The sequence below is a fragment of the Sardina pilchardus genome, chromosome 5 (assembly GCF_963854185.1).
Source record: "Sardina pilchardus chromosome 5, fSarPil1.1, whole genome shotgun sequence".
NCBI lineage: Eukaryota > Metazoa > Chordata > Actinopteri > Clupeiformes > Clupeidae > Sardina > Sardina pilchardus.
In genome coordinates this window covers 10,740,349-10,767,889 of record NC_084998.1, presented here as the reverse complement: position 1 = coordinate 10,767,889, position 27,541 = coordinate 10,740,349, and the positions used below count along the sequence as shown (strand labels likewise).

Here is a 27,541-nt window from a genome sequence, read left to right as displayed (position 1 = left end):
GCTACATTTGTTATCATCCTGGATACTACTCGGCACTGACAATCGCCGGGGGGAACGGTGACAGGTACCTTGGCACCGAATTAGGTACCACATTATGTTTCTCTCCATGGGTTTTTGAAGAGTAGATGTGTTTGAAAGGGACAAACTGGTCTGCAGTTTTAAATTGAACTCAAAGAGCCGTGGTAAATAACCTTTATACAGCAGCACGACCGACTGCGGTGGAGACGAGGAAACTGTAAGCTCAAAGCATACCTCTAGCTGGTTAGCTATGGCTTAGCTAGTGAAACCGAACAGGCAAAATATCCGTCTGATGCTATGGTCTGATGTTAGCAAGCTAGCCAGCTAGCTGTTTATCTGCTAGCATTCCCTCCTGCTGAAAGACCTTGGCAGGTTAGCTTGCTAGCTGTTTAGCACTATAGCGTTAATGTTGCGATGACTTCACTGTTGGTATGCACAGCATCCTGCCACTAATTTGCATTCCTTAATAAATACAGCCCGATGACTATGTTCATACATGCACTGTTTTCATTGTAATGTAGAAATGCCATCGTTATCCAATACATGCTTGCTTCCTTGTTAGCCCAGCGACGTCTGGTTTTAGTCAGGTAGTGTTAGCCAACAAGGTGGCAGCACCATCGTTTTCTCTCCCATCCCATCATAATAAGCTTAGCAAACGTTACGGTTTGCATTGACTTGGTCACCTTATTTGTTTAATGCTGCAGTTGCCTTTTTGCCAGCAAACGCTTTTGGGCATGGACACAGACGTTGATGGCAGAATTTATCATTTAGTATTCAGCTTATCCTATGTCTGTAACATTAGTAATAATACGCTAACTGGTCAGCGCACTGTCAGGTTTAAAGGCCATTGATTTGATTTAAAACCCTGAGGCATAAGGCTGATATTAATTTCATGAATGATACAGTTTAGGTGTCTCAATCGGTAAAATATCTAACAAGCTGAACATAGGTTTGGCAGCCTGTCGATTCAGGCTTGCGTCTAGGCTCTATCTGTTCCATTTTAGAACATGTTGATGATACTGATGATTGTCATCAGCAATTTTGAAAGTACCAAATGAAGCCTTAGCGTTATGTTTACTGGAATATTGCATGTATTCGTCACAAACTAGTATTACTGTGGTATGTGGGAAACGAATACTGTGAAGTCAAATTATGTTTATCATCCAGCCATGTAGCCTACTGTATCATCTTCCCAGAGTCTGGTGGTACTGCCGCGCGGTAGAGGGCTTGAAACGGTCTTTAAAAACGTATGCTGCCTAGAGTTGCGTACTACTGTATTCCATGCCACTTGTACTTTAGTGTTGCTAAACTCCACTGTAGTTGTTTCACTCTGACAGTTGTTGCCCTGAATGAGTACGATTCAAGGTGGTGAACTGTCCAGTATTAGCTGCTGTACAGTATGTCATACTTTGCAGTACCTCATAATGAATTAAATGTTTGGCTCACTATAATTTGCCCTTAGTAGCCTATTCATTCTAATCAGACATATCTTCTGTAGGTACGTATTTGTCTTTTTGCCTATGCGTAATGCTATCATGTTTTCCATTTTGCCCCATAGGTGTGAAACAGGATCACTCATCATAGTTTAATCATGGCTTTCAGCAAAGGTTACCGTATTTACCACAAACTGGATCCACCCCCCTACAGTGTCATCGTGGAGACACGAAATCGCGATGAGTGCTTGATGTTTGAGTCTGGGGCTGTCGCAGTTTTGTGTAAGATGTCCTACTGTGAATGTATTGTGAACTGTTCCATGTCCCTTCCCTCTTGTTGATTTCTGCCAGTAGTCTATATGTGTCAGAATATGCTCTTGTTATTTAATTTAGACATTTCCAGTAATAAGAAGCCACAGGGCTTTTGATATGATGCAGTGCATCATGCATGGTAAAATATGCCTGTCTGCTGCTATTGCATAAAACTGCATGTTGTTGTTTTGCATGCCACTCAGCTGCTGCAGAGAAAGAGGCCATCAAAAACACATACACCAAGATGCTGGATGCGTATGGCATTTTGGGAGTTCTCCGTCTAAACTTGGGTGAGTTAGTAAAAGCTTCTCCTTTCCTGTGCTCAGTTGTCCAGTGAATCCTGTTTCCATCACAACTCTAAGCCATGGCACTACCAACAGATTAAAAATGACATCACATGATACAAAGAGAGATATAAAGAGAGGAAAGGGTTTAAATCAGACTCAAACAATCAACAGGCTCAAAAATCAAAGTGGAAAGGAAATCAAAGGATGTTAATTTTGTTACTAATCTTGTGTAATTCTGTGTAAGGGTAACATACCATGACCAGCTAGGGAGTAATATGCTTTTTGCTTGAATGGCTTCCTGACATGCAGCACAGCAGAACATATGGGTGTTACCTCTTCCTGTTCAGTTTCATTCAAACAGTAGAGAGGCATTAAGTGGTGTTTCCCAATGCTTATACAAGCATGGGAACCTCATTCCTCAGTCAGTGTTTACAAATAGCAGCACTTGTTTGTATTTAGGTGCTTGAGAGTGTGCAAGACAAACTGCCTTCCTTATAAACAATCCTTCCTCCCTGCCTCCCCTTAACATCTCAGGAGACTCTATGCTGCACAGTCTCGTGGTGGTGACCGGTTGTAGCTCGGTGGGCAAAGTCCAGGACTCCGAGGTGTTCCGGGTCACAGCCACGGAATTTGTCTCCCTGAAGAATGACCCGTCCGACGAGGACCGTATATCAGACGTTCGGAAAATCCTCAGCTCGGGGAACTTCTACTTCGCCTGGTCGTCCTCCGGGATCAGCATGGACCTGAGTCTCAACGCCCACCGCAGGATCAAAGAGGACACGACAGACAATCGCTTCTTCTGGTGCGTCCTGTTGCTCCACACTGCACTGAAGTGCCCTGTAGTGCATCATTGTTGAGAGGCGCCTGCACTATTCATTGCTCGTATGAATGTTTTATGTACCAGATGGGAGCAAAATATATTTTTTTTCGGATGCCAGAGAACTGATCGAGTCTTACTGTTTTGCTAAGCTCAGAGGAACTGGATCACTAGTGAATTACAAATCAAGGGGGCCTGAAATTGTGTCTTTATTATGCTTAACTGTGTCACTTAACTGTGTCACATTTGCTCACAGGAACCAGTCCCTCCACCTCCACCTGAAACACTACGGCGTGAACTGCGACGACTGGCTGCTGCGGCTGATGTGCGGCGGCGTGGAGATCCGCACCATCTACGCGGGACACAAGCAGGCCAAGGCCTGCGTCATCTCCAGGCTGAGCTCGGAGCGCGCCGGCACGCGCTTCAACGTCCGCGGGACCAACGACGACGGCCAGGTGGCCAACTTCGTCGAGACTGAGCAGGTGAGGCTCACGCGGACGTTTTGTCCTGCGTTGTTCAAACGCTCACAGGTCACAGCTACTGCGCATTATCTTTCCCCTCTGGCCTGCCAGGGTTCAGTGTTTGAGTTTAACTCGATAACGCGATAAGCACAGTCATGCACCGGTTTCCCGCCATATCTCTGTGTTATTGAATCACGTAGATAACATCACGGTTCAGGCTGTGCCTTATCAACTTTCTGTGATTTCCTCTTTTTATACTCCTTCACTTCCTCTTAAGGCCTGTTGCAGAAACGCTCACAATGCACCTGCTATTTTTCCCCTTATAAGTGTCATTTATAAAGTGAAACTTGCACATCGTGTTGACATTTCTCTGTCTTTCTGCCCCAGGTCATTTTCCTTGATGACAAAGTGTCCTCGTTCATTCAGATCCGTGGCTCTATACCACTGTTCTGGGAACAGCCTGGCATTCAGGTAAGGGGCTGCTCTTTGATGCTTTTGGAGGCCTTTTGAACCTGTTCTGCATACATTGCATACTGCTTCTGTAGTGGACTAATACATCTGAAAAGAGTTAAATTGAGTGTACTAAAACTTTTAAGTATTCCTGAAGGCTTAACCCTAGCATGTTCTTTGCTCTAGAGCATAGCGGCAATACTTACGCTTGTTACTGTTCATGTCATCAGAAAAAGTCTATTCAGGGGATATTGTCTCATCTGAGTCAAAATCGCCAATCAGGCGCAGCAGGAGAGGATGTGAACCCACACCTGGTATTTGGATGCTGATACTGTTTGTTATAACTGGTGAAGGCCTGTTCTTTTGCAAGGGCTTTGTGCAATGTCAGGGAGGAGGGGCAAGCCATTGAAAATGAGCCAGATGTCTTCACTTCCTTTCCTAAAGGCACTCTGATTGCCAAATTCTGTTGATGCGTCAGTTAACAAGTCTCGATTTGTTTGTGTCTCTTCCTTGACATTGCACAGAATACTAGCTAGTCTTCATCAGACCTGATTTTGTAGAGGGCTTTGCTGTTTTCTCTTAGCTCGTTTCTGTGGCCTTTTCATGTCGGAAGAGTGGGAAACCTATCATTTAGATGTTCTTCTTTTTTTCTCTCTCTGCTGTATGTCTGTGGCAACCGATTATCTCTGGTTTGTTTTGTGGACAGTAAAACTTTATGTTTTTAGTGTTGTCAACTTGCTATAAAATCTTTATATGTAATTGCTATTGTTAAAGGTTGTTAAAGAATATGATTCCGTGATTGTCCGACTGCAGTCTTTTTTGAGGCACGCTTCGCAGGCCCTCCCCGTCACCCAAGCTGCCTCCATTGACGCTAGTATTGAGATTTCATCAAATATTTACAGGCCTGTGGTTCGGCTTTGAAGGGGGAAGAATAGTTGGCTCGGGCGAAGCATATTACGACGGCCCCATAAACAGGGAATGTTTGCTGCCTGTTCTTACTTAACTTCTTCCTGGGCAGAATTAATTTCCTGTTGTTCGACTCCACCACTGGACTGCGCATAGTGAGGTGGGGGAGGGGGGGGGAAGGATTGGACAGAGCAAGTGGGGGACAGGAGGGGGTGTGGGGGGTACCTGTTATCCCCCCTGTAAGGTGGCGCGTGCCAGTATGCAGAGACGGCGCTGTTCTGTGAGTCGTGACTGGTGTCTGCTGTCTCAGAGTGACTCAGCTACACTGAGCCGTGTCTGAAGAGATGGGCGGCCTAGCAAGATGCATTTTGAAGAGGGAGAGGGAGCGAAAGAGGCAGACAGGGACACATTCTTCACATAGGAGCAAATTCCGTAGCCTATGTTTCGCTTTAGCTTTCACTTAATCAGCAGGAGGAGCACTCCTATGTCTACGTCTTTGGTGGCTGGCTGGCTGTACTTTTCCATTCCTCATATCTCACATGATCTTTATTTTGTTGTATAATGAATTATTTATATTCTTAAATCCGGAGTGCTGCTGATATTATATGGTAGCAAATAGCTAAGTGTGATATTTGCATAGGAGAGGGAGAGGACTGGGAATGGGGCTGTGATGTAATTAAAGCAACAGAGTAGACTTGTCTCTGATCTCTCCGTTGAAGAAGACCATTGTCCTCTCTTGTTGTTGACACAGTGCTCCGGCCACTCTGACTACTCTGACTTTGCATGCGCCTACATTGTTCCTCCTGCACAAAATGTTCTCGCAGGGCTACTGTAGTTTCACTTTGCCTTCTGGCTCAGTTCTCTGAGCGTACCAGATACCTGTCTTCTGTGTTGATTATTTTTCCTTAAAATGAAGTTTTTCCCTCTTTGACGGAGGTCAAAAGATGCCAGTGACACCCCCCTCTTACTCTGTTGTGTTTTGTTTGTGTGTTTTTCCCTCTTTGTGTTTCCTTGTCCTAAGGTTGGCTCTCATCGTGTCAAGCTGTCTCGGGGCTTTGAGGCGAATGCACCAGCTTTCGAGAGGTAATTAAAGAAGCATGCTGCTCCCCACTGGCGGGTCCAGCTCTGCTCCAGCTGGGCTGGCGGTACTCCAGAGAGAGAGAGAGAGAGAGAGAGAGAGAGGGAGAGAGAGCAAGAAAGAAAGAGGGAGAGAGAGAGAAAGACTGGTGTGCTCAGATTCACCACAAACCTCTCCGCTGTTCAGGCACATACGCACACCAGTAAATTCCACCCAACAAGACTACACAAGCAGCCCATGCACTCTACCACTACCACTCCACTGTAGCCAACCCCTGAGGCTCATTAAATGCCATGTTCCAGAACTTCTGCATCTCATTGGTTGATGGCCCTGTCACTCATTATATACATTGAAAGCCTCCAGTGACGTGAAGGGCATATGAAGGAGATGCTTCTTGACGAATGCAGACCCCCCCATCCACCCCCCCCCCCCCCCCCCCCCCCCCCCCCCCGCATCTCATGGCCACTCCAGTGGGGCTGGATGAATTATGGGAAGATAGGAGGTCCTCATCTCTCACCCCCAGGGAGAGGCCATACACACTGTGCTGAATGCAGTCTCCAGCTCCCCTCCTCCTCCCCCCGCTAGGGAACAGAGCAGAGATGGACAGCTTTGATTCCGCATGAGTCACCCAGCACTGAAACCCCACTGCGTGCTGAGTCAGTGTGTTGTGCTATAACAGATTTCAAGGCCCTCTGTCTCGCTTTCTCCTGCTCTGCTTGGACTAGGTCACTCTCTCTCTCTCGCTCTCTCTCTCTCTCTCTACCTCTCACTCTCTCTCTCTACCTCTCACACTTTCTGTTTTGCATTCTCTCTCTCTCTCTCTCTCTCTCTCTCTCTCTCTCTCTCTCTCTCTCTCTCACACACACACACACACACACACACACACACACACACACACACACACACACACACACACACACACACACACACGCTATATTTCGCTGTCTCTTTCCATTTAACCCCCCCACCACCCTTTTCTGTTCCTCGTTTTTCTCGCTTCCTCAAACTTGTTGCCTCATATCTAGTTTGTTCAATTTATTTCATTTTATTTTAATGATCTGACATTATGACGGATTGCCTTATGAAATGCATAATTGCATTTTAATGAATTGATGGCTAGAGCAGAGGTGAGAGTGATTTTGTACACAGAGATTAAATATGTTGTACATGTAATTTCCACATTGTTTAATCAAGGCTTACAACTTTCAGGCACAGTGCCGGAATTCAGGAGTGGGCTGGGCTGTTAGAGATTTGAAAATATATCATTATTTTATTACGGCTCGGAAATTATCTGATAACCTCTAGCACACAAATGCTCCTAAGCCTGTTTAATACTTGCTTTGGGCAGAAAAAAATATGATTATGTCGATTTGGTTCCTACTCATGTCTTGATTACAGTGACGAATGACGTGTTCTAACTGTGGTTTTATCAAGATTTGAAAATATGTTGGTTCTCATTAAAGCAGCATGGATGCCCAATTCTCCTGGGGACCTACCACACATTACATCATAGCCTTTCATAACATGTCTCATCATCAAAATCGGCAAATTTACGACTGCGGTCGCTATCTTGTGCTCAGCGCCGGGCGTGGCTCAAGAGTCTTGGCTAGTGTGTGGCCTACGCTATTGCGTTTTTTTCTCCCCAGCACCCAAGTTGGTTAAATAGCATACACACACACAGTGTGCCCATAAATCACAGCCTGACTGGCCAAATAATTGGGCTTATCTTCAGATGTGTATTGTTGGTTGGTATGAATATATTTCCAGAACTTACTATGTCCTGCGTTTCCTGCATTTTGTCCGTGACAGACATTTCACTGGTATACGTGGACTCTATGGAAAGCAAGTGATCCTCAACCTCTTGGGAATGAAGGAAGGAGAGAACATGCTGAGCAAAGCCTTCCAGGTGAGTCGAGGGGCCTCAGTGTCATGAGTCATGACTGGTATTAATGGCGGTAGTCCTACCGCTTTCATTCAAATCAACTCATGGACTGTTTTTGAAATGGCATACTGCATACTGCTCCTTTAATGATTTTGGCTGTAAAGTGTGAAGTCGTATGCAGTAAGTAGTCCAGCAGTATGCAAACAGCCAGAGTCATGAATTAGTGGTGGTAGGTATAGCCATAGCCATTTATAGTGCCTGCTGATGATGAATGTGTCGTGGTATTGACTGGTACTCTTGTTTGATGTGTTTTGACAGAGCCATCTGAAAGCTTCTGAGCATGCGTCAACAGTGAGGATGATCAACTTTGACTACCATCAGATGGTCAAGGGAGGCAAAGCAGAGAAGCTGCACAGCGTACTCAAGCCCCAGGTCAGCAAGTTCCTGGAGGATTGCGGCTTCTTCTACTACTCTGGAGAAACAGGCGTCCAGAGGTAAAGACCCTCATTTCTCTCTCTCTCTCTCTCTCTCTCTCTTTCTTTCTTTCTTTCTTTCTTTCTTTCTTTCTTTCTCTCTCTCTTTCTTCTTTCTCTCTTTCTCTCTCTTTCTTTCTCTCCCTCCCTCTCCCTCCCCTTCTTTCTCTCTTTCTCTCTCTCTCTCTCCCTCTCTCTCTCTTTTTTCTCTCTTCCTTTCTCTCTGCCTCTCTCTCTCTCTCTCTCTCTCTCTCTCTCTCTCTCTCTCTCTCTCTTTCTCCTGTCACTGTCTCCTGCATGTACTCTGGAGCTCATCTGTGTCCTCCTCCCTGCTCTAGATGCCAGACTGGGACCCTTCGCGTCAACTGTCTGGACTGCTTGGACCGAACCAATAGTGTCCAAGCCTTCTTTGCACTAGAGGTTTGTCCAGCTTGTGTTTTTTTTTGCTCATCACCACATGAATAGATAAAAACATAGCTGTCATTGTACATTTAGGATGATTGTTACATGTGCTAGTTTGTTATTTTATGGCCTCTTGGCTGTCATTAAAGGCTTTTGATTGGTTTGGTTCTGGAAGGTCATCCTGATTTCTTCTTGTTCATGTTGCATTCCTCAGATGTTGCCCAAACAGCTAGAGGACATGGGGCTGACGGAGAAGCCCCAGCTGGTGGCTCGCTTCCAGGAGGTCTTCCGCTCCATGTGGTCCGTCAACGGAGACTCGGTCAGCAAGATCTACGCCGGCACAGGAGCCCTGGATGGCAAGGCTAAGGTACAGTAACACTGCACCTGGGGTTCTTCCCCAAATGACGCAACACAAGGCTAAGTCTCTCAAGGAGTTGCCTCTTGAAACACTGCCTTCTTTTCTCTTGGGGTGTCTCTTAACTTTTGTGTGTGTGCGTGTGTGTTATTCTCTTCTGCTCGCCTCTGGAATACTTTGTGCCTGCTTGGTAAGTGGATCAGTCAGTTGTGGCCTGCCTTACTCATTGTGATGTCTTTTCAGTCCGTCTGTCGTCTGTCTGTTTGACTGTCATCTTGTTTTGCTTTGAGTTCCACTGGAAAGTCTGTTCATTGGTCTCATAGCGTGGTCTTAACTTTCAAACAGGTCATATCCGGAGACTTTATTGTTCATGAATAAACAACTTGATTGGTTTCTGTTTTTGTTTTGATTTGACACGTTCCGTCTCTCCCGTCACTCAGGGTGGAAAGCTGAAAGACGGCGCCCGCTCTGTCACCCGAACCATCCAGAACAACTTCTTCGACAGCTCCAAGCAGGAGGCCATCGACGTCCTGCGGCTGGGCAGCACCCTGAACAGCGACCTGGCCGACAAGGCGCGCGCCCTGCTCACCACGAGCAGCCTCTACGGTACGCCTCAAAAAGCTCGCCGCAGATCTGACACTCCGACTCCAATTCTGCTCAATTCTAAATATATACAAACTCGCCTCGGATCACACCAAAGACGAAACCCTCGTCTTAAAAGACTTCGCTATAGTATCCCTTTCGTAGACCACAAGTGCACGTGTCAGTTAAAAGTGTCTTACGGTTTCTTTTTCTGAAGTTGTGGTCTTTTTATTCACGTCGATAATCATTTCTTTTTCTGAAGTTGTGGTCTTTTTTATTCACTTTGATAATCATAAGCCACAACGCACAAAGTGCATGTCTCTTTTAGTCTACTCAGTCAGAAGTGTCTTGAGGTTTCTTGTCTGAAGGTGTGGCCTTTTTCTGCCCTCTGATAACCATAAGCCGTCATAAGATGAGTGTGTCTCGGTACGGGGCGTGCCAGGTTGAATCCATCGTAATGAATGATTTTGTGCTGTGGTGCTGGGGATGAAAGGTTTGTTAATCTGGCTCACGCAGCTGTCCTGGCTGCGAGATTAGGACTGTAACCCAGCGCTAATGCTGTTATCTGTTTAACCGGCTAACCGCACTGCCTCTCTCTCCCTTTCTCTCTCTCTCTCTCTCTTTCTCTCTCTCCCTCTCTCTCTCTCTCTCTCCAATGCTTACAATGTTAGTCTCTGAGCCCGTATTACAATCAGGTACAGTATTCTGTATGCTACCCAGTTATGAATGGAGATGAGGTCAATGTTCCATCCTTTCATAGTTTCATATTTCTCCTCCCAATTGCTTTATTTTTTCCCCTTTGTTGGCATGCTTTGGTGTTGTTGTGTTGTTTTGTCATGTTGTTATCCCCCGCCCCCCTTCCTTCCCACTCAAAAGTTTTATTTATTTTTGTGTGTCTTTTTTTTTTTTTCCTGTATTCTGACACGGCTCTTTTTCTGGTTTGTCCTGAAGCGTCACCAAGAGTGTTACTGGGCATGTGCCAGAACTATCACAAGTACACCCAGCCCAAGCAGGTCAGGGTGTGCGTGGGCACCTGGAACGTCAACGGCGGCAAGCAGTTCCGCAGCATCGCGTATCGGAACCAGACCCTCAATGACTGGCTTCTGGACGCCCCCATGAAGGCGGGACACCCCGAATTTCAAGGTGAAGTGATATAGAATAGAATAGAATATATACTTTTTTGATCCCGTGAGGATCGTTTCTCTGCATTTAACCCAATTTAACCGAATTAGTGAACACACACAGCACACATACAGTGAAGTGAATCACACACTAACCCAGAGCAGTGAGCTGCCTGCCCAACCAGCGGTGCTCGGGGAGCAGTGAGGGGTTAGGTGCCTTGCTCAAGGGCACTTCAGCCGTGGTGGACTGGTCGGGGATCGAACCGGCAACCCTCCAGTTACAAGCCCGAAGCCCTAACCAGTACACCAGGGCTGCCCCGTGATAGACCAACACTGTCCCTCCCCCGTACGTCCTCATATCTTCCAGGCTTAAGCCCAGAATATAGAAGACCTAATGATGCCTTAAACAACTTGCCGTTTGGGAACATTGGTGTATAGACACGACATGCAGTTTTCTGTCACTGTAAATATCGTTCTGTGGGTGGTCAGTCTTTGTCCAGTATCATAACACCCCATTTTCTGCCTTGCCCCACAGATGGCAAAGCAGAGCCTGCAGACATCTTTGCCATTGGCTTTGAGGAGATGGTGGAGCTGAATGCTGGAAACATAGTCAGTGCAAGGTAAGGTCCAAGTTTGCCATCTGTCAAAACATTGAGGCTTGTCAATTACCCACAGGGCTTCTGCCCTAGTCAGTTAACTGCCCCCCAGCTATTTGCCTCCAGAATACATTTCCAGACCATTTTGTGCCACTTGCAGTCTGAGAAGGTTTGGATCATTGGCTGCACCAGCTGAAGCAGAATTAATTTGGTGACATACATGCTAGTGGAATCGTTTGTATTTGATCTCCTGCTAACTCCTATTCGCTGCCAGAAACATCACCATGTTTATGTCATCACTGACACCTCTTGTCGACGTTGCTGAAGCAAATGACCTGCACCTCGTAGGATTACAGTCAGTGTCCCCAAAGAGCTGACTCCTCCAGTTTCCCTCCAGGAGAGATCCTTGCGTGCCAGTCTTCAATCCCTTAGTGTATTTTGTTATGCGTGTAATGTGACTCTCTCCTCTCCTCTGCTCTCTCCTCCTCTCTCCTCCTCTCTCCTCCTCTCCTCTCCTCTCCTGTCTCCTCCTCTCCTCCTCTCCTGTCTTCTCCTCTCTCCATCCAGCACCACTAATCAGAAGCTGTGGGCGGCCGAGCTGCAGAAGAACCTCTCCCGCGATTGCAAATACGTGCTGCTGGCGTCCGAGCAGCTCGTTGGAGTGTGTCTGTTTGTGTTCATCCGCCCCCAACACGCCCCGTTCATTCGGTATGCGCCACCGACAGCCCAAACACAATGCACCCAGTGTCATTTTACCCCCCCCTGTTAATGCTGCGAATATGATCTTAGAGAGACATCACCAGTAGAGGGTATGGAATGTAAGATGAAGCGTTTTTTTAAAACAGAGAAGAAGAAAAAAGAGCTTCATGTCAGCGCTCTTGCCCATAAGTGTTTCTTCTGACACGGCAAAAAAACGGTTCCACCTCATTTCCTGTAAGCATTTTTGCTGGTAAGCCCTGAATGGGCATGTTTCCCTTGCCCTGTTTTGTGTAATGTGTGATGTATAAGGTTTCCTGCCATGGTCTATAGGGGTTGGGGGTGGGGGGGGGGGGGGGGGGGTCCATGGTAGATAGGATTACTTTGTAATGCAATGCAATGCAATGCTCTGTGGCACAGGGATGTTGCTGTGGACACCGTGAAGACCGGCATGGGCGGAGCTACAGGCAACAAAGGGGGCGTGGCCATTCGCCTGCTGTTCCACACCACCAGCATGTGCTTTGTGTGCTCACATTTTGCCGCCGGCCAATCACAGGTCAAGGAGAGGAACGACGACTACAATGAGATCACGCGCAAGCTCACCTTCCCCATGGTAACTCTCATGTTATTGTTTACAGTGATGGTGTAACAATAAAAGCCCCCCCCCCAACACAGACACGCACACACACACTGACACACACAACACACACACACACGCACACACACGCACACACACACACACACACAAAAGCACAGAAGTGAGACATGTGGATGTCACTGCATGAAAGGCATTGCTCTAATTCTCATTGCCATGGACAGTCTTAAGTACCGTCCGCCCTGCAGCCCTGCAGAGTTATAACTTAGTAACTGGGACACTGCTCACCAGGGTGCCAATCACACCATTTCACTGTCCCGCAGTACTCCTCACCTCTCTCTGTGTGGGAGATGACCGTGTGATTAAGGCAGTCTCCAGTGTCTAGAAATCTTTCCTTTTTACCCACCTATCAGTTAAAATTGCAAGTGTTTTAAGTCAACAAGAATTCTGCTCAGTTCTAAATATATACAGAAGGATTTGTATGATTCCACAGAAATGCAAAGCTTGATCCATATATGGCAAATATATATTGAAGGCATGTAACAGTGTAGAAAGAAATTCAACGTTTCCAGTTTTTTTTTTTTTTTGCATCCACTGGACTTCTATCCAGGAATATAGAGAACGGAACAACAAAAAAGATACAGGAAGGAACTCCCAAGCTGTCCTCTTACCGACATGCTACAGTAATTTCCTGTGTATTAACTGCATCGTGTATAAGCTGCAGGACAGTGTTTTTTGCAAGTTAGAAGAAACGAAACCATATTCATATCATATTAACTGCCCCAGTGTATTAACCTCATAGCTGAAGAAATGTTGCAAAAGCAATGTATAAGCTGTGACTAATAGCTGGGAAATTGCGGTATACGAAGTTGGAAGTCTTTGCGTCTTTACTAAATCTCTTCTGTGCTCTGATTCTGCCTCCTCTCTGTGCAGGGTCGTCTGCTGTACTCCCACGACTACGTGTTCTGGTGCGGCGACTTTAACTACCGCATCAGCATGCCCAACGAGGAGGTCAAGGAGCTGATCCGCCAGCAGAGCTGGGACGCCCTCATCGCTGGAGACCAGCTGGTGGACCAGAAGAACGCTGGCCTGGTAAAGAAGTCACTCAATGGATTGGCTTATTAGTCGAATAAATGCGTTTCATCTGGTATCAATGAGCAGATTTGGAAGGAGTACGTTTTTTAGTAGCCTCTTAATATGTTTCCCTTGCCATGTTTTGTTTAACGCTATATTGTTGCTGGTGGAAAGAAATCAAATGAATTGTCATGGTAATATTATAGTATTTGGCAGATGCTTTTTGTCCAAATCGACTTACAGAACGGTTCCATATGCATCTGGCTTTAAATAAGAACTTTGGCAGCAAAGGCAAATAGTAGCAACGGAATGTGTCAGGATCAGGAACATGGAATTACTGATGTAATGTAAATATTCTACACCCCCCTCCTGCTCCTCTGCCCAGGTTTTCCGCGGCTTCATCGAGGGGAAGCTGGACTTTGCGCCCACCTACAAATACGACTTGTTCTCCGAGGACTATGACACCAGTGAGAAGTGCCGCACGCCGGCCTGGACCGACCGCGTGCTGTGGAAGCGCAGGAAGTGGAACTTTGACAAGACCGGTAAGGAGAGAGGGATCATGGCGGCCGTAGTGAGACTGAGCCTCACACTGGGCTGCGTTAACTCTCCACGTGGCTGGGGGGTTTTGAAATTGAGCTTTGAATATGAAGCTCAGAGCAACATCTGCCACTTAGGAATCATATCATTCAAAGCATATTCATTGTGTGTGTGTGTGTGTGTGTGTGTGTGTGTGTGTGTGTGTGTGTGTGTGTGTGTGTGTGTGTGTGTGTGTGTGTGTGTGTGTGTGTGTGTGTGTGTGTGTGTGTGTGTGTGTGTGTGTGTGTGCACAGCTGAGGAGATGAATATGAATGTGGTGGGCGCTCCTTCATCTGAAGAGGAGGATCTGACCCCCTGGAACTCAGGAACGCTCAAGTACTACGGCAGAGCTGAACTCAAGACCTCTGATCACAGGTGCCATAGTGCTCTTAACACCCACACACACACACACACACACATTTACTCGCACATATACTAAGTATACTAATACATTTCTGCCATACTGTTGCTCTGTATTTGCTGGATGTCTGCCTTGGCTATTTCAACATGTTTGTTCTCTACCCTCCATCTCTTTGTTTACGTCTGCGTCTGCGTCTGCGTCTGCGTCCTCCCCAGGCCCGTGATGGCCATCATCGACGTGGACGTGCTGGAGGTGGACCCGGAGGCGCGTCACCAGGTCTACAAGGACGTGATCGCGCTGCAGGGCCCCCCCGACGGCACCATCCTGGTCTCGCTCTGCAGCTCCGGACCAGACGACTACTTCGACGACGCGCTGATCGACGAGCTGCTCGACAAGTTTGCCGCCTTCGGCGAGGTCATTCTCATCAGGTAAATGCTATAGCGAGAGGTTCATGTATTTCATTCATCATGCTCATGATTGATTTATATGAGTAAAAGTAGCAGATTTATTATCAGTATCTCATGCAGATGTGGTAACGTAGCTTTCATTATCGTTGTTTGCTCATGGTGCTGGTTAGGTTTGTTGAGGAGAAGATGTGGGTCACGTTCCTGGAGGGCTACTCTGCTCTGGCTGCACTGTCACTCAGTGCCTCTGAGGTAAATTTCACTTTTAGTGCACGATAAACATTTATCTGGTCAGAGCTGTGTTGCAGTCACCTGTAGGTGTGTTCAAATTCGCAAATATACACTAACATTTGCAGACAGTTTTCTTTATGACTTGAGTTGACTTGACTTTGACTTGAGTTCTCGGCGAAAGTTGGCAAACACTCGCAATCAATTTGAGTTTGTAGTTCTCCACGAACATACAGTGGAGCTGGAGCCGTTACAATGGAATGTTTTCACCAAATCGTTCAAATCTTTCAAATTTAGCTGTGCAGAGAAAAACATATTAGCCACGTACGCTCGCCACGTTTGTCGAATTTGAACGCACCTCTGATCTCCGTATTTGTCTGAAATCGGTGTAAGTTCATCTCTCGTCTGTGCCTTGTCTGGCCTGGCTCAGGTGTTGGGGAAGATCATAGACGTGCGCCTGAAGAGCCCGGGCTGGATCAAGAGTCTGGAGGAGGAGATGAGTGTGGAGAGAGTCTTCGGCAGCATCCCCACCTCGGCCAGCTCCACGCTCCTGGCAGAGGACTCCTACGTGGGCGATGACGAATTCGACATGGAGGGTACGACGAGCCTGGTGTCATATCTCGTTGATTAGTGGAATCTCAGTAGAATTACTGGAATCACGCGTAGAGATGGCAGTGTTTCCCCTAGAATATTTTTCCAGCAGTGGTGCTAGGGTCTGTCAAGTACCCCAATTTCAAGCGATGACGTTGGCTGTTGTGCTTTTAGAATGTGGAAGTAGGCCTTACTGATCATGTGAAGATGTTGCAGTGGTGCTAAAAATCTGCTGTGGTGCTGAAAAAGCTGCGCCACCGCTGAATACATTGTAGGGGAAACACTGGATGCACTATGTGTCTCCTGTGGTTGTACTTTAGCACTATATTTAGCTCCAAGTAGAGTTGCAGCGTATTCTGTCTTGTGAATGTGAAAGGCCTTTCTATCTATGGCTGACTGTGGGTAACCCCGTCCTGGTTTCGCTTCCCCCAGGTGACGTGGATGAGGAAGTGGAGGAGATCCTGCCACAGCACCTGCAGCCTGGAGCGGGCGTCGGCCCCGGCTCGTCCCCCCTGCCCTCCCCCCGCACCAGCCCCTGCCCCTCACCCACCCACGGGGAGCCCACGGCCCCCAGCCGCCCCAGTCGGTCAGCACCGCGCTCTGGGGGACCACCACAGGGTAAGAGCCCAGTGTCCAGTTAAACAGTGAAGGGTCACTTCATTTGGGTCTTTCTCTTCTTTCACCTTCTTTGTTTTGTTTTTTATTTTGTACATGTTTTATTCATTTTTATGATTTATTTAAAAGTCAAGTTTTTGTTTTGATTTTTGTTTTGTTCTTGTTCTTGTTCTTGTTTGATGCGCCTAAAGGAAGTTTAAGTCCCGTGCCTTTCAGGAGAGATCTGGCAGGTAAAGAGTTCAGTGAGTGAGTGAGTGCGGTGAGCCGCTTGTAGAATCGCCTGTAGTGCTTGTGTAGTATGTGTGCTCAGCCGTGTGCAGTGACTTGTGTGAACCAAAGCAAACATGCTTAATACAATCGAGTGCCCCCCTTGACTACTAACTTCCCTTGCCAACCTCCCCTTTGTGTGTGTGTGTGTGTGTGTGTGTGTGTGTGTGTGTGTTTGAGTCTTTGAGGAGCAGTAGTTTCAGAGGCGGGCGAATGTGTATGCCCCAGTGATCACCACGGGAGCAGCATGTGATGTCTGATGACCCTTAACACTCTCCGTTTCTCTCAGGTTCTCCAGTGGAGTCTGCGATGGGCGGACCGTCGGCTCAGGGTTTGGAACCCAAGCGGGCCCCTCCCCCGAGGCCCAACGCCCCTCCGGCCCGTCCGGCACCCCCACAGCGCCCCCCGCCACCCTCAGGTAAAACCCCACGACTCCAACCCCCCCCCACTATCTACCTCCACCTTGTTCATATCTCACCTAACCCCTCTCAGAAACTCATGTCCAAAACGGCTCAACTAACTTTTACTCCCTCTCGCTTCCATCCACTTCTACAAGGCGGTAGAAGTCCCATACCTGGTAGAAGGGAATCCGCAGGTAATGAATCTGTCTTCATGGCCCACCCATGGCTTACTGTAGATTGTTAGAGCAGACATTGCTGCACAAGATGAATTCTGCTACCTGCTGCAAAGCGGCGCCATCTGCCTGTAGTAGGATAAAAACCAAACATTTGTATGCCAGCATTGCAGTTCACCAGCATTGCAGTTGTTGATTACCATGCTCTGCTTGGAGCATAGCTGTTGCATAGGGTAAACCCCCCAACCTCAACCCCCTCCACCATCTACCTCCACCCTCATCTCTCAGATAATAACCCCTCTCAGAAACTCATGTCCAAACGGCTCAACTGACTTTTACTCCCTCTCGCTCTCATCCTCTGCTACAAGACCTAGGTAGAAGTCCCATACCTGGTAGAAGGGAATCAGCAGGTAATGAATCTGTCTTCATGGCCCACCCATGGCTTACTGTAGATTGTTAGAGCAGACATTGCTGCGCAAGATGAATTCTGCTACCTGCTGCAAAACGGCGCCATCTGCCTGTAGTAGGAAAAAAAACAACCATTTGTATGCCAGCATTGCAGTTCACCCCAAGTTGTTGTTTGCCATGCTCTGCTTGGAGCATAGCTGTTGCATAGGGTAAACCCCCCAACCTCAACCCCCTCCACTATCTACCTCCACCCTCATCTCTCACATAATAACCCCTCTCAGAAACTCATGTCCAAACGGCTCAACTGACTTTTGCTCCCTCTCGCTCTCATCCTCTGCTACAAGACCTAGGTAGAAGTCCCATACCTCCTGGTAGAAGGGATTCAGCAGGTAATGAATGTGTCTTCATGCCCCCCCCAGTCAGTTTGTAAAGTTTAAGTGAAGTAGGAAGTAGCGTTAGGAATCTGATCAATGTGATAAGTAAAACTAGACCAGTGATTTCAAAGTTAGTGCCTGTTGTGATGGAACTGTTGCAAACGTTTCCCAATCGAGAGTTGCCAGACTCTATTCACTTTGTGAATGAATTTAGATATGTCCAGGCTAGTTTATCGTGCTCTGCTTGTGGCATAGCTGCTGCATAAATAAATCCCCACGACCCTAACCCCCGCCCCCCCCCCCCCCCCCCCACCCCCTCTGAGATGTCCAAACGGCTCAACTAACTCTTGTTCCCTCTCGCTCCCATCCTCTTCTACAAGCTGGTAGAAGGGATTCAGCAGGTAATGAATCTGTCTTCATGGCCCCTCGCGGCTTACTGTAGATTGTTAGTGCGGACATTGCTGTGCAAGATGACTTTTGCTACCTGTGCTGCAAAAGGCGGCTTCTGGCTGTAGTTGGAGAAATGGCCATGTGTATGTCACGATGCGCACGTGTTGCAAACGTTTCCCAATCGAGAGTTACCAGACTCTATTCACTTTGTGAATGAGTTTGGATATCTCCATGCTAGTTTACCACTCTCTACTTCTGTCATAGCTGCTGCATAGATAAAGCCCCACCACCCCAACCCCCCCCACTCTACCTATCTACCTCCACTTTCATATCTCACCTAACCCCTCTCAGAAACTCATGTCAAAACGGCTCGACTAACTTTTGCTCCCTCTCGCTCCCATCCACTTCTACAAGGCGGTAGAAGTCCCATACCTGGTAGAAGGGAATCAGCAGGTAATGAATCTGTCTTCATGCCCCCCCCCCCACCCCCTCCATGGCTTACTGTAGATTTTTAGTGCGGACATTGCTGTGCAAGATGAATTCTGCTACCTGCTGCAAAACGGCCATCTGCCTGTAGTTGAAAAAAATGACCATGTGTACGTCAGCATTGCAGTTCACCCCAGGTTGCTGTTTACCATGCTCTGCTTGTAGCATAGCTGCTGTGTATTGTTGGACACATACCAGATCACGTACGCACATTCATACATGCTTTGCTGTTTCGTGACCGACTTGGCAGAGTTGTATTGTCTTGTGATATTGTGAATAGGTTTGCTTTCTTGAATGACTTTGCATTGTACTAAGTGTATGGTTATTTTGATAATGTTTTGGGATATGTGGAAATTACACAATTATCACTCTTGCTTGAAGCCTTCATTGAAGGGTTTGGAGATCCTCAAGGTCCGTCATTTGATATGTTGGACGTGGAAGGTAAATGGGAAATGTCAGGTAGACGTGGAGTTCTCTGTTCCCAAACTCCTGTGAAAGGGTATTCATCAATTAAGGCTTTGTGAACCAAACAACGCATTAACTTCTAGTTTAACTTCCAGTTTTGATGTGGCTTGCGTTAATAGGTAACTCACAAAGCCTCAATTGTTTTTCTTCCTCATCCCCGATGTCGTGTACAGGAACTCTGAAGTGGTTGTGGTGACTCTGTGGTATTCTTAGCGTAGAGGAACCGATAGTTAGTTGTGGCCCCGTAGATCAGAAGCTGTGTTGGAGGTTACTGGCGGAATATTCTGGTGTTTTTCCGTCTTGTTTCGATTCCAACGTTGCATGTCTGTGGTTAGTGCGAGTGCGAGGTATTTGAGTGAAAGTAATCCTTGGCTTTCCTCTCCGCATGCTGCATGAAAGGACCAAAAAGCCCTGCATTATCCCGAGCCGACCCTGCAGGTAAGTTTGAACCTTCGGCGCACGGATGTCAATCCTGTATGAATTCCTGCACAACCCCCCCCCCCCCCCCCCTCCCCTTTGTGCGTGCATCCAAACGGGTGTTACCGATGCTCTTAGCTGTCGTCGGAGCCGCAGGTTTGTCCTGACTGATTCGGGGACAGTGGGTGGGTGGGGGGGAGCCGCCCTCACATCTCCCCGCGGCGTAATCCCCGGGCTGGGCTTTCACCGCTACAAAACGGCAGCTTTATCTCCGAAGGCTTGGCTTGTCTGCACCACACCTGGCAGGTGCGATGAGAGGGCCCCAACTGTCCCCCCGCCCCCAACAACCTACCAACCTGTTCTCCCAAAGCGAGTGTGCTGGCTAGCCTCGCTTTGCTCCACTCTCCGCAGGCCGGTCCGGTCATTTAAGTTGCGTGGGAAACGGGGCTGTGGGCGAGGGAGGCCCAGCCCAGGGGAGGGCAGCCCCAGAGAGGGAGCCGTGGGGCTGGGGGAGGACAGGGGGACAGGTGCCCCTGTCAGCAGTGCCCTTCACCTCTCGTCCACCTAGGGGCAGGGGACAAGGGGATTCATTAGTGAGATGGAGGCCCCCTGCTGTGAGCTGGAGAAGGCTGAATGTGTGTGTGTGTGTGTGTGTGTGCGTGTGTGCGTGTGTGTGCATCATGGAGTTAAACTTCTGCAGCTGTTGGGCACGCCTTTTATGCTAAATTTGGATTTAGTCATGACACTTGTCTACTTGTCAATCCAAATCAAGAATTAAAGTGTGTGTGTGTCCTATATGTGTGTGAGGGTGAATGCAGGTGAAATAATACACTGTTGATAATCTGGCCCATTGTAAAAGTGCTCTCCCTCTTTGTGTATATCCTATGAACGTGTACGTTGAGAGAAATGAGCTGGACCCAAGGAGCCTGTCTGGCCAGGGGTGCGCTCGCACACTGCCCCCAGTGGGGCTCTCCTGGCCCGTGGCCCACCGGTGACTGCATGTGTTTGTAATGCCTGCTGTTGTGTTTTTTTTAGGGCGCGGCCAGGCTGCTGCAGGAGCAGTCGGACGACCGGTGAGTCACCGTCTCTCCGCTTTTCCTCTCCAAGGACAGAAATGAGAAAACATTGTTTCTGTTTCCTCATATCTAGTGAGCAGGCTTGGGCAGAGACTCCAGCAGCTACTGTGCAATGATGCATTACTCGCGTCCATTGAGTGTAACTTTGGTTTACTATAATTCCCCAATGTGGAAACATTATTGTTTTGAAGTTAGAACATCATGCTACGATTAGAGACCTCAACATACTGTAATCTGCCAACTCCACATGTCTAGCTTTACTCGTGACTGAAACACTGACCTTTTATCTTGTTATTCTCTCCATAGTTATAGATCTGCCTTTAAACATTAACTAAGCGGTATGTGTGTGTATGTGTATGTGTGTGTGTGTGTGTGTGTGTCTCTGTAGAATATCCCAGCTCGTGCGGGGGTCATCAGCGTTCCACCGATGGCCAGACCCCCACCCCCGGCTCACCCTGGAGCTCCGCGACCCGCCGGCGACGTGCACCCCGGAGCCCCGCGGCCGGCCCCCGACAACCACCCTGGAGCCCCGCGCCCCATCCCCGAACCCCAGAGCAAACCAGCACAGCCGCCCACCGCCGGTGAGCTCCGCCACGTGCAGTCGTGTACAAGCACTGTGTTTGGCAGTAGCAGTGGGAGCAAGCGCTACACTGTACTGTACTGTACTGCTGTTGGTGGCTCGCGCCACTCGCTTACTGTTCCGTGCCACTCGCTGTTACAACCGAGGGTTCACCACTTTAGGCGAATGGATAGTGCCACCAAAAACCGTACAGTACAGTTATTGCTCCTACTGCCTCTTGCTTTTTTCCCTCCCCCCCTTCTTTCTTTCATGGGGAATTGTCTTTATCTTGGTGGAGATAACAGACGTGTTGCATTTTCATCTGTCGGGAATTGCAGTGACCTGTCCAGGTTATTCACGTTGTGTGTCCTCCACCCCTTAGGTCCACCTCCTGCAATGCCAGGACCTATGAGACCCCAAATGGCTCCCCCCATGCAGCCTCAGATGGGGCCTCCCATGCAGCCTATGCAGCCTCAGATGGCGGCTCCCATGCAACCCCAAGCGTCAGTGCAGCAGCGTCTGCCGGCCCCTCTGCTGCCCTCTCCCATGCAGCCGCAGGCAGCAGCCCCCGGCGGCGGCCCGCAGGCACCTTCTCCGGTCGGCGTCCCGCCGCCCCAGCCGGGCCTGGCCTCCCCCAAGCCCCCGCCACGCAGCCGCTCCTCCCACGGAATCCCCCCGGAGGCGGCCCAGGGCCAAGCCCCAGCCCCAGCTCCTGCTCCAGCCTCACAGGTAAGCACCTCACCCCCATCGCTCAAGCTCTCAGTCCCTACAGCGTTCCTCTTCTGCTGTCCAACCCCCAGTACCCTTCTCTACTGGTCATACAGGCTCGTTAGTCCAGCCCGTCGGGTCAGTGACATCGGCTGTGTAATTGTGTCCAGGCTTTTGTTTTTGGAGTTAGAATGCGCTTCTGTGACGCCGAAAGACTTTAGCTTAAAAGTATCGCACGTAAAGTGAGATTCAGATTCTCAATTTGAAGATAAAACAATTGAAATCTGTGTAGTGGTGTTGTAGACTGACGTAAGCACAGAGAGAAAAGGAGGCGCTGTAGTACAGCATCTACTGTAGGCACATTTACAACAACTGGAGTCTGTATATGCGTAAGGCTCCTTTTCTTCGCTGTCCTTACACAGCCAACTTTTTTAATTTGCAGATTTCTAGACGCTTGCGAAATTCAGTTGCTGCTCTCTCCTCTTGCCCTGTTAAAAAGTCAGTGATGCCCAAGTGACTGGATCTCTCTTCTTAACTCTTGCTCTAACGGTGCCCTCTCTCCCCTGCTGCATGTGTGTTTTTCTCTCTCACAAGCAGGAGCAACCCTCAGGGTAACAGGTATTTATCAGTGATCAGACATTAGTGTTTCCTCCACAGTATTCCCACCATGCCTCCCACAAACCCAATGTATGGTCGGCTCCATCGTTCCATACATTGAATGAATTCACTTTTGAGTTGTTTTTTTTAGTTCCTTTTCTTCGTGGCAGTTCCAGTGGTAAAACATTATAAACCTTGTTTAGATTTTTTTTTCAGTCATGTATTTGCGTAAATATTTGTGTCGTGCATTCCATATTTCTTTGAAACCATGGTCGTTTTCATGGGGGGGACAAGTGGATGTGTTGGTTTTCTTGATATTCCCCACGATTTCCTCAGGAATTGGTTCGAAAATTAAACTATACGTAGCATAGAAACCAGCATATACACCTGGTCTGACCTACAAGTGCATTGTGACCCCAGTGCTTGGCTCTGTTTTGTATATGTACCACCCCACTCTTAATGAATGCCTATCAAAGTATTTTATTTATTCACTAATGTCCATATTGTGTAATGTATTATTAATCCAAACAGTTGTTGTGTATGTGTGTTGTCATCACCGGCTATGCATTCCATGGTCTCTCTCTCTAAGACCCTGTGGAAATAACGTGTACATTAGTTTATTGTCTTACAGTAATAATAATGATCTCAACTGTTGCTAGTTTATATAACATAGAACTCCTGGATGATGGTTTATTGGTTTTATAAAGGCAAAAGCCTGTAGCCTTGAATTAGAACTTCCTCTCCATTGTCAGCCGAGGCGACGTAAAGCTCACCACGGCACCATATTTTGATTCTGTCTCTATTTTCTTGTTCCTGCGCAGATCAACGGACTGAACGGCCTCCAGCGAGAAGCACAATGGAAACCGGACCCCTTCGACACGCTCTCCTCCGACCTCTTCCCCGCGCCCTCCCCCTGGCTCAACACCCAGTCCCTGACCCGCAGCAGCTCGCTGCGCTCCGGTCAACTCCCGCCGCCGCCGCCTTCCCAGCCTCGCTCCTCGTCCTCGGCCACGCTGCCGCCGGCCTCGCGCTCCCTGCACTCGGCGCCCCTCTTCTCCTCCTCGTCCTCTTCGTCCCCCCTGCAGGCGCCCTTCTTCTCCTCCTCCTCCGTCTCCTCCTCGTCCTCCTTCTCCTCCTCCTCCGCCGCCGCGTCCCCGGCCACGTGGGACTCGCCGTGCGGCGGCAGCTCGCCCTCGCTCCTGCCGCCGCCGCCGGTGCCGTCGCGCAGCCGCTCACAGGAGACGCTGCTGCGCGCCTCCCCCAACCCCTTCCTGAGCGAGCAGCAGCCCCCCAACCCCAGCAACAACAACAACAGCAGCAGCAACAGCAGCAGCCACAGCAGCAACCCCTTCACAGGCGGCCTGGCTCTGGCCCACACGCAGCGCCGCTCGCTCACGCCGGACTTCTCCGCACAGCAGCAGGCTCAGGCCGCCTCGGCCTTCCAGAGGACCATGTCGGCCATGTCCGCCATGTCTGCTTTCGCCCCCAAACAGCCTGCCTTCTCACTGACCCCACTGGCCCCCCTCACGCCCACTCCCGCCCTCGCCCTCACGCCCACTCCTGCCCCCGCCCTCGCCCCTGCCCTCGCCCCTGCCCCTGCCATCGCCCCTCCTGCCCCAGACACACGCAAGCAGCAGTGGGTCACGTTCGACGATGACTCAGACTTCCTGCTCAGAGGGAAGGCCTCTGCCACAGCCGCGGCAGCAGTGGCGGCAGCCCCCCTACTTCCGCCCTCCGCGCCCAGCCCAGCATCGTTTACACAGGCCCAGATGCAGCCTCCCGCCTCCGGCTTCGGCATCGAGAACAGCTGGGGCCCCTCCTCCACCTCCTCCTCCTCCACCACGTCTTTTCCCATCCTGCCGCCCCCTCTCCCCACCAGGACTAACCCGAACCACCCGCACATACCCACACGAACGAGCGAGTTCACCGAGAGATGAGTGTGTTGACTGATTGTTGTTCAAAGAGTGTGTGCGTGCGTGCGTGCGTGCGTGCGTGCGTGCGTGCGTGCGTGCGTGGAAAAGAATATCTAGAGAAACATATTGCGTATATATATGTGTATTATGGTTTGTATAAAGTGCGGTGTATAGGACAGGTTTGAACTCTCCATTCCCAAACCCCACAAACCAGGCACTCAAAGTCTGTCATTTAGGAAAACGTAGAGATAGTCCATGCAGCATCATTGCACGAGATGGGATCAAGAATATCAGATGTTATTTTCATTTAAGCAGGAGAACTGTGCCTGTGTCTGTTATATTTATGAAAAGTATATACAAATATAGATATATATATACATACATGTATTCACACAGATGTGTGTGTGTGTGTGTATGTGTAAAATACTGTGCAATACTTAACTGTTGTATGGTCACATGCTACCATTCTACCAGTTAGCCGAAGTCTGCACACACAGATTTTCATGGTCACTGTGGCCTCTTCCACTAAGACTTCCAGCTGACCCCCCCCTCTCCAAAAGGCATTATATACTATGGCCCTGGGCACTCTTTGTGTTGCTTTATTTTACTTATGCACCTGAGCAGAAGTGATTTTTGCTAACAAATCACGAGAACTGCAGCGACGCACATGCCCAGGCTAGGCCTGCGAGTCATCACCACAGTCATATCAGTAGGAGAAGTAGCCTGAACCATTGATATTATTTTTTCGGTCGTGTTTTCTTGTCCATGAATGTACGTTCAGCTCGCTTCGCCTCTTGTCTCGACAAAAGCATATTAGTGTGTGTAAGCACTGCAGTCAGCACAAATGGCATGTCGCGAGCCACTGCAAAGGTTACTTAGCACGGGCAACTGGACCCCTTTTAACAGACAGACACTGGGCAGTGCCAGTCCGTGCCAGTCAGTATCATGTGTCCACATGTGGCGTATCTTGTGCCCATACTGTATCTTAATGCATACTAATTTATAGCAGCATTTTCATGTATTGTGAAACCAGCAACTTGGTGTGTGTATATATATATATATATACAGTATATATTTACGGTATGTACATGTACATGTCATATCTGAAATGCACTGAAAAGTCAATGTTTTTGGGGCTTTCAAGGTTTGTGTTGAAGCCAAAGTTTGAGGTGTCTGGCTTATTGGAAGAGCATATCAGTTCCACTGGCATAGTTAACTTCAGCGTGCCCCTCACTCTTCGGCCACATGTGATCTAGTGCTTCTGTTTCTTCTGATCCAAAGCATTGAGCAGTACTGCTGTATATTTAATGAATTTTAATGAATGTGGTGTAATTGTTCTGTTGAGATCTGATATCCAGATGTTATTGGTAGGAAGCCGTGGTCCACATCGGTGTTTGTGTTTGTGAGCGTGTGTAGTGTGTGCGTGTGTGTGTGTATGTGAGAGTGCAATGAACTTGTGCTGGCTTTTTTTTTTTTTTTTTTTCAATTTTATTTTGGAGTCCACCTCTAGAGATGGCCATTTTTTAATTTTATTCCTGGTGTTTTTATTTCAATCTGGAAAAGTGCTGTCTTCCTGTCACAGAATGCATACAGTGTGCGTGTGGATGTGCAGGCTATAACAGGACCACTGTATTTTTTATTTTCTCATAGCAGTAGATGCATTTTAAAAGAAAACTAGCTCTTGGATAGAAATTGCTGTTGCCCCCATCAAAGTGGCTGCCATGAATAACAACTTCAACAAAAACGGTCTAGCTCGTTGGATCATGTACAAAAGGGCAGGCTTGCACATTTGCAATGTTTATCAGAGAATATGCTGCTTGTCCGCTTATTAGTCTTTGTAGGACTTTGTGAAAAGAGTTGCTTTCAGCACTGCCAGTATCTATTGCTCTTGGAGTTCCACCTTCCTACATTTTAAAAAATGAGTTTTTAAAACAGTGGCCTCTCTAGGCCACCGTATTATTTTTCACAACTGTATCACTCTCCTAAGGCAACACATCTGAGCAGTCCTTCACTGCAGTGGTTGGCCATGCGGGGATATTGTGCGTTAAATACTGTTTTGACGTTTTGTGTGATGGGACATTTTTTATCAGCTTTCACAGCTTTCAGTATTTGCGACATTTTCCATGATCAGGCATTGCTTTTCATCATGCCCCGTTCCTAAATAAACAGACACTTGTATGCAGGATTCTAACCATGCCACCAAAAGTTTTATGTATGTGTTTAAATGTGGTCTTGTCGAAGCAGCAGTGGCGTCAGTATTGTACCTTATATCGTACTACCTACTCTTTCTGTATTGTTGGGTTTACATGTAACTGCACATGCATTAATGAACATCAGTGGATGGCTTAAATGTGGAGGATTGCAACATTACCCTTTGGGTCAAGTGGTCCATCCATTCCTCTCTACTGGAAGCATTGATGGCTCCACCAGGTAGCTTGTTTTGGCTTCTATTCTAAAGAGGGGCCACTCCTTACCAGTGGTGGAAACAGCAGGGTAAGAAGAATGCCTCCTAGTACTAATTCCCGTGCATTGTTTGTTCAGTAACAGTAACAGTCACTTTCTGTATTTACACTCACTGATTAGGGATGTCTTTTCGACATGATTTCATGACCGTTCAGTTGGTGTGAGATCACATCCAATAGGAACTCTTGGAAAGCTTTGATATTGTGATTGGGGTGTACAGTGAATGAGAGTGTTCATTCTGAGAGACATAGAGCCAGAGGCTTAAGGGGATCGCTTTTACTTAAAAGGCCAGATTTTCTAGGAGTCTGTTTACTCCCTTTGTGAGGTGAATGTTCCCTTGTAGCTGTAACCCAGTAGTGACAAAAAAACTTCTGTTGTTGACCATATTCTCTATATCAAAGAAACCAGGAAACTACAGATCATTAATTAGTATTTAAACATCTGTGATTCATGTGCAAACCTGAGTGCACAGTTCTTGTATGAAGCAATTGGTGTTGTATGTATGCAATAATAAATATATATCAAACTGAC

The 27,541-nt window shown here is 48.0% G+C and overlaps 1 protein-coding gene across 2 annotated transcripts; it reads left to right on the top strand.

Annotated features, from left to right (window-relative positions):
• On the top strand, window positions 1-27,541 carry synj1 (synaptojanin 1). 2 transcript variants are annotated; one of them, XM_062536410.1, is made up of 29 exons: window positions 1-84; window positions 1,577-1,733; window positions 1,967-2,053; window positions 2,585-2,852; window positions 3,124-3,349; window positions 3,716-3,799; window positions 5,706-5,767; window positions 7,572-7,668; window positions 7,963-8,138; window positions 8,456-8,537; window positions 8,734-8,886; window positions 9,315-9,480; window positions 10,408-10,599; window positions 11,113-11,197; window positions 11,741-11,881; window positions 12,290-12,482; window positions 13,398-13,556; window positions 13,924-14,080; window positions 14,369-14,489; window positions 14,691-14,903; window positions 15,053-15,131; window positions 15,538-15,703; window positions 16,131-16,316; window positions 16,505-16,543; window positions 16,870-16,998; window positions 20,730-20,767; window positions 21,159-21,351; window positions 21,712-22,058; window positions 23,456-27,541. In XM_062536410.1, the coding sequence occupies exons 2-29, from the start codon at window positions 1,610-1,612 to the stop codon at window positions 24,569-24,571; spliced, it is 5,079 nt and encodes a 1,692-aa protein (XP_062392394.1). In that variant the 5' UTR covers window positions 1-84; window positions 1,577-1,609; the 3' UTR covers window positions 24,572-27,541. The 2 variants fall into 2 exon arrangements, with proteins under 2 accessions (XP_062392394.1, XP_062392395.1); XM_062536411.1 differs by lacking the exon at window positions 16,505-16,543.